Genomic DNA, 14,340 nt, shown 5'->3' with positions numbered 1-14,340 from the left:
GAACGAGTGGAATGATATAATGATATATTGAGTTTTTTCGTATTTTTAATCAAACTTCAACTAATTTTTTTATATTTATACTAATAAATAAACAAACAAATATGTACCATTTTGGTCACCCACTATTTGCCATTTTTTTCGCTAGAGACATTATTCCATCAGTGTAAATCGAAATTTCGAAATTTCCAGAACAAAAGCGAGTGAACTATTGTTGTGCTTAACGAACTGATACAGCATCGTCTCTTTAAACTTCACAAATTTCATTGTCGGCTTGCGTGGCATTCTGCCCTTTTTTATACAAAAGTTTCAAAATGTATCGAATTTCTTCATTATTTTCACTGATTTTTTAACAGCTGCATAGCTTCACCGAATTTAATTTTTTAGTTAAATGAAACTTAAAATCTCACCTTTTCAACACTATATGGTCCAATGTGATTGGTAGCACTGGAATATACGACTGCAACGATATGTATTAACAAAATACGAAAAGACTTTTTCGGCTACCAATATTTGATAACTGAATCGCTTATCGAAGAAGAGTGATAATGTCTATATTATACAGGTTCACTTTATCGAATAAGATTCCATTAATACATCTTGCTTTGCCTTGTCACATGATCCAATGTATACGAGTAATAACCACACAATTATAACACTTAATAAAATATACTTTATTGTTCAACGGAGGGCAGCTCTAGTAATTTAATGTTTTTTGGCTTCTTCTATCATTTTTGGAAGTAAGCTTTCCCATGTTCACCGATTTTGCTGGCCATAACACACTTGTGAACACGATAGGCCCATACATCAGCGCTGCTACCCTCGACGTTCTTGTCCGCGCAACCATCATTGATGGCAACGATCTCAGCCTCATCCAAATCCATTTTTAATTGTTTGGCAACACGATCGGCATGATAGCCCTCATGTTCGGTGAAGAAACCCACTCTCTTAGCGGTACAAAGCATGTACTTCCGAATGGGTTCTTCATCGGGATATTCGAAGCTCGAAAATTTTTGCAGTTGTTCTTTGCTAAGTGGAAAATCCTTGAGGCATTCCTGGGCGATAACTTCAAGTTCTGCTTCAGTTTTTGGTATCCATTCATCTTCAGCGTATGCCTAAAATAGAGATTATATAAGATATAGTAATGGTGTAAAATATTGATGTGATGTACGTACCAATGCAATGACTACAAGGATCACAATGAAGAATTGCATATTGGAATTTGGCTTTATTGACTTTCTCCGCTGGACTCAGAGCACAACTGATATAAAGAACTATTGCAATCCCATATTTATACAAGCACATCCAACTCGGTTGGTGAGCGGGCAAATGCATTGAGTCAATTTCATATTATTTTGCTGTTTAATAGTTCGTTTGATCGATTTAGTCTCATTACATGACATACATATTTATGTATATGTATTTAGCGATCTTCTCAACTTAAGCTTGGTCTGATTATTTTTTGATTTATTGACTCAAATTTATGAACTACTACATACAGACATATGCATTTGCAATATCTTATCTCCTTCATACTCTCCAAAAACTGATTTGAGCATCGGTTATTGATAGTACATGCTTATATTAAATACGAGTGTAATATGGGTCAAAAGTGCACCTGATAATTTTTTTGTATCAAATTTTGTATTTCTAACCAAATTTCGTTTGCGGAATCGTTGCGAATGTTGAAAAAGGCTTATGTGGATTCAGTTTTATTTATCAAAAACACAAATATACGAATTGTACAAATCCTTCAAAGACGGTCGAGAGATCGTTGAAGACTTACCTCGTTTTCGACCTTTTCACCACACACCAAAGCCGCTCAAAAATTCTTTGTTATTTTCGATAGTTGTGGTTTGGTGCATCACGTACCGGAGGTACGGACGATCAATAAGGAGTCCTACTTGGCCGTATCGAGGCGTTTGGGTGATAACATCCGTCAAGACAGCCGGAATATTTCAGATCGATATCTTTATTAAAGGATATTCGTTCGAGTATAGACTGACAGATAAACTTAGTAGCATACTTAACATAGCTTGTTTAGGGTATAAAAAATTTACATACACATACATGTGTACATGAAGCTGACGTTTACTTGTTTACTTCCATGCTTATGATTTGCGAAAGGTCAGGTATTTGTTGCCATGTGTGGCAACATTTTTCCCAAAATAAACAGAATTTAACTGAAATGAATAACAAAGTTGTAAAAATGTATGATAAGCGCAAACACAACTTTTTTTTACACATCTGTTGTTGTTGTTTGGAAGATGCAAATATTATGAACCCAAAAAACGAACCGGGTTTACCCGACTCTAGTCTTTCGTTACGTCTTAACAACTGTCAAACAATGATTTTTGTGTGTACCAGAGTATTACGAGTAACATTGGCATACATATGCTAAATATCTTATTATATAATCTCTATTTTATTGTGACAAACTAAGTATAGACAAAAATGTTTAATTGCGAGTAATAAAAGTATAAATTCTGCAAATTTGAATAAGGAGGTAAAGGTACTTTCCACGGACGTGATACTGAGCTAAATAGTCACTCTGTCATTCTTTGTCAATGGCGTCGTATATCTCATACAGCGGGTCGTTCCATCGACTGCGGTATTCGTCGTTGCTAATGCGCAAAGGTCCATATATTCTACGTAGAACCTTTATCTCGAAAACTCGTAATGCCGACTCATCAAATGTCGTCATCGTTCATGCCACTCTGTACCATATAGCAGGTCGGGGAGGATGAGTGACTTGCAGAATTTGGTCTTCGTTCGTCGAGAGAGGACTTTACTTCTCAATTGCCTATTCAGTCTAAAGTATTATTCTGCATTGGATTTCGAAGTTGATGTTGTTGTTTGTGTTAATACTGGTTCCAAGATAGACAAAACTGGCTGAGAAATTTTGGCCTTAAGTCGTTATATTAAAATTTCTATATCTTTTTTTTTACCACCGGGGCAATCCGAATTTATAACCAGCAAAGAGCTGTCAACTCGGCAACAGTTTCTAAGGAACTTTAGCCGTAACAACAACAATAACCGATTCAAAATTGTCATTTTAAATGAGTATATGGCAAGTAATTTTTCTATTGTTGTAGGCATTAGAGCTCCCACTCCCGGGCTCCCGGGCTCCCGAAATCCCGGGATCCCGGACTTAAAACTCCTCCCGGGATTTAAAATTAATTTCCCGGGATATTCGGGATTTTTGTCCTTTTTTTTTTTAAACACTGTTAATTATTATTTTTTCATAAACAAAGTTGTATTTACAATAGATGAACATTGCCAAAAAACAATTAGTAAGAATTTGGTACTTTACAACACTGTTTGATCAAAGTTACAGCACTGGTTTGATCAGCTGTTAATTGGCAAGCTGTAGCATGTGCCAAGCATACGATCAACCGCGCTGCATTTTACAAACTTACACTAGTGCTTATTGTAGAAATTGTCAAAAAGTACAATGCTAATGACGTTGAGAATCGCGATATCGATTTAAAAATAATCGAAAATGAAAAGGAAGAAACGTTGAAGGAAAGGTTGCAAGAAACTGTCAAAGAATCTCGCGTTTTAAAAAGAGATGTCTCATTATCAGTAGAGGAAGCGGTACCAAAGGAAATAAATTTACTTCTTGGGGGTGGCGGGCTTGGCAGCAATCTGGAGGTTGCTTCTAATTTTTTAAAGACAATACCACCAACTAGTGTCGAATGCGAGCGTTGTTTTTCAGTGTCTGGCCGCATTTGCACTAAAATCAGATCCAGTTTAAACGATGAAACAATAGATGCGCTTGTATTTTTAATATACTATTTAAAATTAGTTCCTACAGAAATCGATCTGTGATTTTTATTATTTGTTTTTTGACAAAATAATATATATATAATACCAAATACATAGGTATACTTTTAATTTAATTCATGTAACTGATTTGAAATAAAAAGTGAATTATATATTTTTTTCAATTTATAAGAAATAATAATTATTATTAAATAATAATTTTTTTATTATAAAGAACCCAAGGACATGGGCTTGCTTAATTGAATCTATGTAACTGATTGGAAATAAAAAATAATTTAATTTTTTTTAAATTTATAAGCAATAATTAACAATTTTTATTTTCTCCCGTTTTTCCCGGGAAATGAAATTTCGATATCCCGAAATCCCGGGAATTCGAAAACATTCCGGGAGTGGGAGCTCTAGTAGGCATGAGGGAGGTCTCAACGAATTGCATAACAAATAACTTAATCTAGGTCAGAAGAATGAGCCTTCATCATCACAAAGAACAAGGACATTAAAAATAGCGTCATTCGTCTGGCACCAAACACGTAAAGAAAGTAGTAAGTCGCCAAAATGATAAACAATAAAAATTTCCATAAGGGTTCATGGTGAGGTGGAATGGTTTAAGTGCAGACAAGATCGCCCAGATCATGTGCAAAGGCCCGAAAAAAACGCGCTTACTTTTTATTCACACCAATTCAAAAAGCCTACAGGAAGATTGTTGGCTTAATGACAGGTTAAAACTGACTAGCATCATATGCGAACCGGATAGGTATTAGTAATGATGATACATACTCGTACATGCAGAAAGTGCAAGGAAGTAGGCATGAGAGACGTCAATTGACTCAACGAGAGAGTACGGAATGGCGGTGAGCCTGGTCATTTCAATGTCAGGGTCTTTGCTATTTTTTCATTCATTTACAGTGTTACAGTATATAAGAAGCTCATACCAAAAGATACTACGGTCATCACGCCTACAATGCTTTCAAGTTATGTAACGTTTAAAGGAAGTAATATGGAATTGTGTATTAAAATTATATAAATGTAATGCTGCGTGATTTTTAAATGTTTAACATAAAGGAACAAGTAGTTATGTCAAAAGCTTTCTTATTCGATGTTTTAATCCCTCTGGTATTTTTTCTTATTCCCAAAAGCCATAGAAGAACACATATTTTAGACTATTCAATACATAAGACTCCATCACATGTAACGATTATAGGCAGTGGACTAAGGTTTAAGGACTTCAGTGACGCCTTTATAAACCATAAATTTAGCAGGCTTCCTTGTCTTTCTGAAGATCGATATGAGAAGTTGTGTAATCGAGGTTCATGTGGCTTTAATACCATAAAGAGGATTTAATATTCAAATGCAAAAGAATTGATGATATATTCTAGCATAAAATATATAAAATTGTTTGCTTTAAAAAATCTTTTAACATTATGAAAACAACAAATTCTTGACTGATAATCATACACTTGTTTACGACAATGATAGTCACGAGCAAACGCAAAGAAATATCCGTTAAGCTAATAAAGATAAGATCTTGATAGGTAACTGCTCATCTGGGTATGTTTAAAATTTACATAATAAGTTGCTAAATAAATATTTTCGGTATTTCTTTCTTTTGTGTATCTAAGTAAGAACTTTTTTGTTGCTAAACTAAGGAAAGCTACATACATATAGGTATGTGCACATAGATACAAGATATACATAAACAAAGTTATAATAACTAACCACAAAAATAATATAGCAATTTATTTTATCTCTGCTCATTACGTTTTATGTTATGGCTTCTACACACGCTCATATCTAACACTATACGTGTATGCTAAATAACAGTAACAGCATCTATAGGTGCGATGTAAAATATGCAGCTGAAAAACTGAATTCTCTCACGTTTGTAGGTTGAGCGAAAGAGCTTCTTGACTTACGCGGTCTGAAAATATTCCAAAGTTCTTTTGTTATTGTATTCATGAATATTGATGTTTAAACTAAATTATATTTTTTCGCATTTCGAATAAAATAATATTTGGAGAAATAAGGTGTGATCTAAGTAGAGGTACTTTTTTCAACAGCCTTTCATTGACAGATCACGCGGGAGCTGTGTCAAGCTGTCATGATATTTTTGTTTGGTATTGTTTGGCATTTCATCATGGAAAGACTTACTTCTAAAATTGTTCAACTTCATTACGAAAATTCATATTCTGTTAAAAATATGTATCGCGCGCTTCACTGAAATTATGCAACACCATCACCCATATTAAGACCATTCCAGAGCATCCATTATTGAATAATATTCGACCGAATAGACGACGTCCAACACGCAGCGTAGCTGAGAGTGAACACGAAGACCGTAGAGAGTCGAGTTCAGCGATGAAGCCTATTTCTGGCTCAATGGGTATTTAGACAAGCAAAATTGCCGCATTTTGGACGAAGAGCAACCTGAAGAGATTCAAGAGCTGCCATTTTATTCAGAAAAAAATAAACCAAAGTTTGGTGTGGTTTGTGAAAAGGAGGAATCATCGGTCGAGATTTTTTAAAAAATGATGCCGTCAATGGAAACCGTTATCGTGCCATGATAACTGAATAACCGAATCGAAAATTGGATTCAGCAGATGGATTAGAATATTATTATAATAATATTAGAAAAATATAATCTTCTTAAAATAAATGTCAGGTAATGTTCTTTCGAATAATAATAATCATTTCCCATTAAATATGAAGTTTTTGAGTTTTTTCTTTAAAAAGGTAGGGAACCTCGAAATTATAATGAATAAATTGATAGCGATTTAGTTCAAGTAAAATATATATTTAAGGGCGATCCAATAAATACCTAGCTCCACGGCCAGATAGCGTCACAACCAGAAGAGAAATGTACTATCTTGCAACATATATTCGTAGAGGATTAATGTCGAAACTTCAGCCGAATAGCACTCCTACTTCTGTTTATACCTTGCATAGATGTGTTCATCGATTTTAGAATAAAAAAAATTGAAATAATTGTCGGCAATTCGATTCTTATTTTGGCAAAGGAAATCAAGTAGTGAAATTAAAGACCACTTGGATTGGATACTGTATACGATTATCTCTTGATGAACCACACTCGGCTTTCTTGCAAACAACGACCCTGGAAGATAACATGACAAAAGACCACAATGTTACGCTCGCAAATCTGCGATTGAAGATGTACGAGATAGCTGAGGCAGTGGGCATTCCAAAAACTACATGTGTCATATACTACATGAAATATTGAACAGAAGTCTATTGTTGCCGTGTTTCCTCACACCGGACAAAGAGTGCAAAAGTTCCGAAAAGGAAGACTTTCCTATCGGCTCTAAAGATGATTTCCAGCGCTTTCAGCACTTTACAAGGTTTTAACTACTTCTAATTTCTGGATATGGGAAAAATGGTCACAGTTCTCTACTGTGTGTAATTATTGGGTCGATTCAACATCGAATTGCAGATAAATTTGCCATATTTTGTGCGCTTCCATCATGACAGCCGGTGCCTAACAACTCGCCATGCCCAATTTGGTCTAATTAGGCTACGAACTACTGTCCCATTCAACTCAGATTTCCCTTTATGGTCATTCGTTTATAAAATCGGTCTAAGCGTTTGTATCTCCATATTTTATGGTAAATACAAAATATGACTATAGACCACTGCTAATTGACTCAAACACGACTGAACTGGAAGCGATAAGGAGTATGCCTCATTTGCCTCCTAAAAACTAAAAATAAAATTTAACCAGCACTTTAATACGTATACAGTTATGACTAACTCGAAGAACTAAAATCACAGCATTTGGTGTTAATTTCTTTATAATGGACTTAAAAATACATAAATAAAAAAAGTCTGGCTGTTTGGGCGAATTTCATTGAAACATTAGCTTTTAACCATTATAATGGTATAAATAATTATTTATCTAGTGATTAGCAAAAACAATTAGCGAGCAGTCTATTGATCCCCTAAAAACCTAAATAGCAGAGTTCAAAATAAATCTTTCCATTATTGCATGGCGCCTTGAGTCACCGGTTGATGGGTTGATTCTACGAAAATGGCAACAGTCGATGAGGAAGTGCTATATATCACTTACTTGGTGTTTATATCACTGAATATGCACAGTTGTTTTTAGCTAAAATTCTTTAGCAAATAAATAGCTGGCATTTTGTTGCTTTTGCGTAAATCCCATTCAGATGTTAAATGCTGCGCTAATTCCTTGTGTCAATGAACACTCGTATGAGTATGCAAAATATAATTCTCAAGCGAGTGTATTTTGATGTGCAAATTTAATGCAAATTTTCAAGTGGGTGTGATTTAATGATGCCTTAAGTAAATATTGTTAACTCCAAGTTTGATAACAGTAAACATTTAACACATACATACATATTTATATTTATATTTTCCTTCTTTGGCTAGAAGTTATTGGAGAACATTTAAATATTATTTATTGATTGCAGTGGCTATATTTGAAATCATGTGCTATTTGCTTCGATAGTTCCTCATTTAAGCGTTTATATTTTTTTAGTTTTGACTATAGCTTTCATGGTTATGTTAGAGTGCCAACTACGGGTTGATAATGAACTGTCTTTAGTTTTGTGAAATATTTTAATAATTTTGTAATCATCAGTGAATGCAGTTCTATTTGCACAACTCAATCGATTTCAGCCCCCATTCGCTTGAATCAATGACTGATCGATTAATCTTCATTGCAATGATTATGCATATTTCGCTAATGATTTCGATTTAGTCACGTCCAAAAGCATGAAAATTTATAGTTACTACTTGATTACAGGATTTTTAGACCATATATATCAAGCCATACAAGTTAACGAAAAGAGAACACAAATCGATAAATGTAATAAATTAATAATTAAAAATATGCATATTTACGATATGGTATATCGCCTTGCCCTGGATGTCGGGCTGACAATGTTGTTGGTGTTAAAACTGGTTCCAAGATAGACCAAATTAGCCACCAACAGAGACGTGGGAGCCAAGTCGTGAGTGAGACGACTGTTTGTTTGATGACAGGAGATATTTCGTATTGCCATCGTTCACTGCCAGACCCATCTGTTTCGCTTCCTTATCCAGTTTGGAGAAAGCCGAACTAACGGGGCGAGTGTTGAGGCCAATGATATCAATATCATTGGCATATGCCAGCAGCTGTACACTCTTATAAAAGATTGTACCTGCTCGATTAAGTTCTGCAGCTCGAATAATTTTCTCTAGCAGCAGATTGAAGAAGTCGCACGATAGGGAGTCGCCTTGTCTGAAACCTTGTTTCCCCCTTCCCGATCCTGATGGAGCTTTTGGTATTGCACAACCTTAGTTTACACAGCCATATTAGTTTTGGGGGGATACCAAATTCAGACATCGCGGCATAAAGGCAGCTCCTTTTCGTGCTGTCAAAAGCAGCTTTGAAATCGACGATTCTCTTCTTACGGGTTTTACATAATATTACTAACAAATATTTGGGTATGAGAACCATTTTACCAAAAAAAACGACGAGTTGGTGATTCGGAGCAGTGTTTGAAGATATCCAAGTGTAATAAATCCGAGTGCGCTGTTGTGACTGTGGAATAGTTTTCATTGACTACCTTGAAAAGGGAAGGACCATCAACAGCAACTATTACATAGCGTTATTCGACCAATGCACCGTGTCACAAGTAAATGAAAACTGTGGCATAAATCTGTGAATTGGGCTTCGAATTGCTTACGTATCCGACGTATTCTCCAGATCTGACCCTCAGCAACTATTTCCTGTTCTCAGAAGAAATTTCCGTCGAATGAAGAGGCGATCGCTGAAAATGAGACCTATTTTGAAGCAAAGGAATAAACGTACTACAAATATGGTATTGAAGAGTTGGACGGTCACTATAATCAGTACATCCCCCTTGAACGAAACTATATTGAATGAAAAAAGGAATTTTGCATAAAAACTGTTTTACTATGGTAAGCTGGAGACTTTTCAATTGACCTGTTATGTTGGGGCAAAATTAAACCGTAAGTTGGCAATTGTCAATTTACCCATGATAAGGTTTGTTCGATTCGTTATTTTCTACAACACTCGGCTGCGAATCAAATATTTCGAAAGATTAAGTTATAATTAAAAAAGGTAATTTCTGTGTTTATCGAAATTAGTGGGTTGGAAAAGATAAGGTGTTTGTTAACACTGAAAAATCATGGGAATCATGTCCTGTTGCCATACAAGATGTAGTGTCTTGGAAGCCCTTAAGATCTGATATTGAACAGAATTTTAAAGAAAATGAACATTGAGTGGAGAACCACTGTATATCATTGTAATGAAGTGGACATAGAAACATTGAACGTTCAGACACCATTTGCGCCAATTTTGATTTTTTGTTTATAAAAATTGGGTTATTTTGGGGAATTGTGTGTGTACTATATACAAAAATGTGACTAATATGTACCTATATACATATTTTTTTTTTTTCGTTTGGTACTCGAAAAAACAGGTTCCTAGACACCTCTAAGAAAGCCTCTCCAAAAACCTATGAGTTTCATCGTTCATAATGATTTTTTTCATTGAGTTATAAAATTCATAAGAAATAAAAAATTTTCCCAAAAATAATCAAACTTTAACTGGTAATATCATTTAAACGGTTGGGTTCATAGGGATATAAATTTTTCTATCTGATAATAAGAAAAAAAAGAACTCATGCTTGGAGAGGCTTTCTTAGAGGTGTCTAGGAACCTATTTTTCTGAGTACCAAACGAAAAAAAAAAATTTTTTTGAATCACCCTAATACTTATGTATAATAAGTATATATCTATTCAGTTCAGAAAATTATCATTTTATAAAATATGCCATTAAATATTTAAAATACTTCTCAACACAATACTGAAATGTAACAAAAAGAAACAAAACCAAATTTTGCCATTTTTTTGCATTGTCTCTATCGCTTGTTGAATATGCGTAAATGACTTGAGCAATTATTTTATTAAATTGTTGGAAATTTTTGCGCAATCACTAACTAAGCGTGACAAAAATATGACAACTATGTACAGTTATGCGGAATGAAATAATTACGAGCAAAATTGTATACAAAACTGCAAAAAGGTTCTCTATAAAAGTTCTTGCTTCCAATACTAACATATTTATGCTTTTTACGGCATTAAATATTATTTTTCTGAAAAATATAATTGATGATAATGTCATGTTCAAACAAATCAATTGGCTGAGGGAATTATTATGTAAACAATGAGTGTTTGAAAGCGGTCTCAAACGTGTTATAATTTTCTTCCTAAATAATATTTTGAACATAATTTTGAAACGAGGCCCAATCGCCATAAGGACCTCCGAAAAAAGAAGTTTGAAGTTATCTACAATACAAAAACCAAAAAATAGAAACATATATTGTGACAAAAAAGTACCCAAAAATTGTAATTAAAACTCAAATTCTTTTATTATTCATCAATATGTATTTTGTCGCCTTCAAAGTGATCCCCACCAGATGTAATACACTTAGCCAAAGATTTTTCCAGTCCTCAAAATACTTTTCATAATCACTTTTTGGGATGGCCTTCAGCTCCTTCAGCGAATTTTGTTTTATCTCTTCGATCGACTGAAAACGGGTTCCACGGAGCGGCAATTTCAGTTTGGGGAACAAGAAAAAATCACACGGAGCCAAATCTGGTGAATACGCTGAATGATCGATGGTATTCATTGCGTTTTTGGCTTTAAATTCGATCACAATCATACCCCTTTTAAGAAAAAGTTGAACTTTTAAAGATAAAATTCCAGTGTATTCTCAACGGAAAATTTTTACTTGACTTTGTCCACTCCTTAATGTTAATATTAAGGGCTCAAATTTTCAGGGAATTTTTTTAGGGTATTTTCAAGGAAGTGTCATGATGGGATTAAAAAAATTAATAGTTAAAAAAAGATACTCTAGTATATGTACATTTATATATATACATATGTATATGTAATATAGAGATATGTATACTCGTATCTAAGTAAGTAAATATGTTCAACAAAAATATATAAAAATATATATATGTATGTACAAATGTGTAATCATAACTCAAATTATTTATTATCATTGCTTACTGTTTTTGCATTTCTATTTGTAGGCATTGCAACTGAATTGCACCGTTTCGCATCACTGCACGCTTTGGAATGCTACATTTGTACAGCTGTGACGTCACAGCAGCGCCAACGGGTGTTAAGCAATAATAACCGACACCACTCGCTCGTATAAATATTTGCTTGTATAAAGCAAAGAGAGCACAAACTTAAAAGAAAATCATAAGTGAGTTGGAAAAATTCGCTTCACTGCTTTTCTTTGCACATTCCCACAATTTAGGGTGCGCACTCACGATTATTTCAATTTGTTATGTTTTAATTATATTCGCTTCCGTTTGATAGCCATAGAGATTTTATATACATATATGTTTATTTTTAAAATTTCAAGTGCTTATGTATGTACATACATACAAGCAAAGTTGCAGACGTCTGTGTGTATGTGTATGTTATATGTAAACTCACACTAGAGTGCCGCAAAATGTTTGCAGTTTAACTAAGCGATGCTTCAGATTTGAGAATGTCGGACTAATAACACAGCAATGCTGGCTACTTTGACTAAAAAACCACTGAGATCAAAACTTGGTTTAAGGTAAGTTCAGGTCGAGGTATTATATAAAATTAGACTCGCTTGGTTTTCACTTTACGGAAGAAGTTTCTTGAAAAATAAAAGTATAAAATGATCCAATAAGGTGTTTTATTCAAGAGCTTTTTTTGATAGATTTCGTGTGAGTCGTGTCAAGCTGTCATGTGGAGAATCTACTCGGCGCTGTTTGCAGCAACGCGGTCGGGCACATAGAGCAACTTGTTGCATTTTATGTCGAGATCTTAAATTGAAAGCGTACACAATACAAGCAGCAAGAACTGAAGCAGCTCGACCTTCCCAAGCGACATCGTTTCGCTCTATGGGCTCTTGAAAAGCTGCAAGACGATCCAACGTTTTCGAGCGAAATTTTGTTCAGCGGTGAGGCCTATTTCTGGCTCAATGGGTATGTAAACAAATTGACGCATTTGGGACGAAGAGCAAATTGAAGACATTCAACAGTTGCCATTTCATCCAGAAAGAATAAAGGTTTGGTGTGATTTATGGGCCTGTGGAATCATCGGTCCATATTTCTTCAAAAATGAGGCCGATGAGAACGTAACTGTCAATGGCGACCGACTAGTTGATGCCTGAAATTGAAGCTTGTGATCTCGGCGGCATTTGGATTCAACAAGATGCCGCCTCTTTCCACGCATCGCATAAATAATGGATGGATCATCTGAGACGTAGGCGTGCCCCACATTTGAAAGAGATAATTTTCAAAAAATATATGTCAAAGAATGTTCTTTTGAATGATAATAAACATTCTCAATTAAATTTGAAGTTTCTGTGTTTTGAAGCTGCTTATTTGTTGGAACTCTCGATATCTGGCCACTAAAGCACATAGCTGCCATACAAATTGATCAAGCAAAACATAGCTCAAAATTAAGTTCTTATATGGAAAAAATTTTTATTTAACAATATATCTTCACGAAATTCAGAAACTATTATTATCCGAGACAACTATAGCAATTAGCACCATACAAACTGGTCGACTGGTAAATTAAGATCGTATTTGGGACATAAAAAGGTTAGTTTAGGCAAAATTTCATGAAAAGTAATATTTTTTTTTGTAAAATATAAAAATAAAAATCAAGTAAAAAATGCACCTATGAAGGGTATTTAACGCGTTTTCTTGTTTTTTTTTTAATTTTAATTTTTACGTTTATTTTTAAGCCCAAGTCCACAACTCATCAACATACCTTCGTATTTGCTTTTCTTGTGCGTTGAATTAGTTCAATTTTGCTGAAAAATACAGCTTTCTTTGTTGCGAATTTTTAATTAGTATTAATTATATAAAAATTCACTAACTAACCAACTTTACGCATGCATGTACATATCTAAATACGTAAATATGTAAATGTGGATAAGCTGTCTATGTAAGCATTCACTATAAGGTATTTTGTTTTTGTTATTTTTGTTTCGTGATTTTGTTTTGCTATTGTTTGTTATTTAGTATATGTGATCACTTTGGTTTTAGCCACGTTTTCACACTTCGCTTCGGGCTTTGGTCAAAATGGACCGCTTACGGTGAATACAAAATTGCCAATTTTCAACGCAACCACCTGTCTGCGTTAAATATTATATACGAGTACTAATTTAAATGCAAACAGCTGTATTATCTACTCACTTTTCTCGATGGCCAATACTAACACAAAGGTCGACGTTTCAACAGACACTGCTTGAAAAATGTACACACACACTCAAAGAAATAAAAAAAAAACAAATTATTATATGTACTTGTGTATATTTATATTTATTTTATTTATTTTCTCATAAAATTTATCAAAAATTGTATTCACAGAAATCGTTCACTTGCAAAAACTGGCAAACAGTTCGCCGCAAACAATAAACAGACAGAAACTGACTAATAATCCGCAAACGCCGCTCAATTAGCACGAGTGTAAATACCGTAAGCTGCTGCTGCTTGTTAGCTATGAGTGGC

At 34.3% G+C, this 14,340-nt stretch overlaps 1 protein-coding gene across 1 annotated transcript; it reads right to left on the bottom strand.

The window, feature by feature from the left end:
* Nucleotides 1-654: 654 nt before the first annotated feature.
* On the bottom strand, nucleotides 655-1,331 carry LOC105231052 (general odorant-binding protein 99a). The gene is made up of 2 exons (XM_011212143.4): nucleotides 1,173-1,331; nucleotides 655-1,112 (listed from the first exon to the last, which is right to left on the bottom strand). Exons 1-2 carry the CDS (start codon nucleotides 1,209-1,211, stop codon nucleotides 726-728), a joined length of 426 nt encoding a protein of 141 aa, XP_011210445.2. The 5' UTR covers nucleotides 1,212-1,331; the 3' UTR covers nucleotides 655-725.
* Between the last annotated feature and the right edge of the window lie 13,009 nt (nucleotides 1,332-14,340).

This window comes from Bactrocera dorsalis, chromosome 2 (assembly GCF_023373825.1).
Source record: "Bactrocera dorsalis isolate Fly_Bdor chromosome 2, ASM2337382v1, whole genome shotgun sequence".
Classification (NCBI taxonomy): Eukaryota; Metazoa; Arthropoda; class Insecta; order Diptera; family Tephritidae; genus Bactrocera; species Bactrocera dorsalis.
This window is presented reverse-complemented; position numbering and strand designations above follow the sequence as displayed.

Bases quoted from the DNA above. Each gene is read 5' to 3' on its own strand.
- LOC105231052 (XM_011212143.4), bottom strand. From the start codon at position 1,211: ATGCAATTCTTCATTGTGATCCTTGTAGTCATTGCATTG. The intron at 1,113-1,172 runs GTACGTACATCA...TCTCTATTTTAG, and splicing joins TCCTTGTAGTCATTGCATTG to GCATACGCTGAAGATGAATG.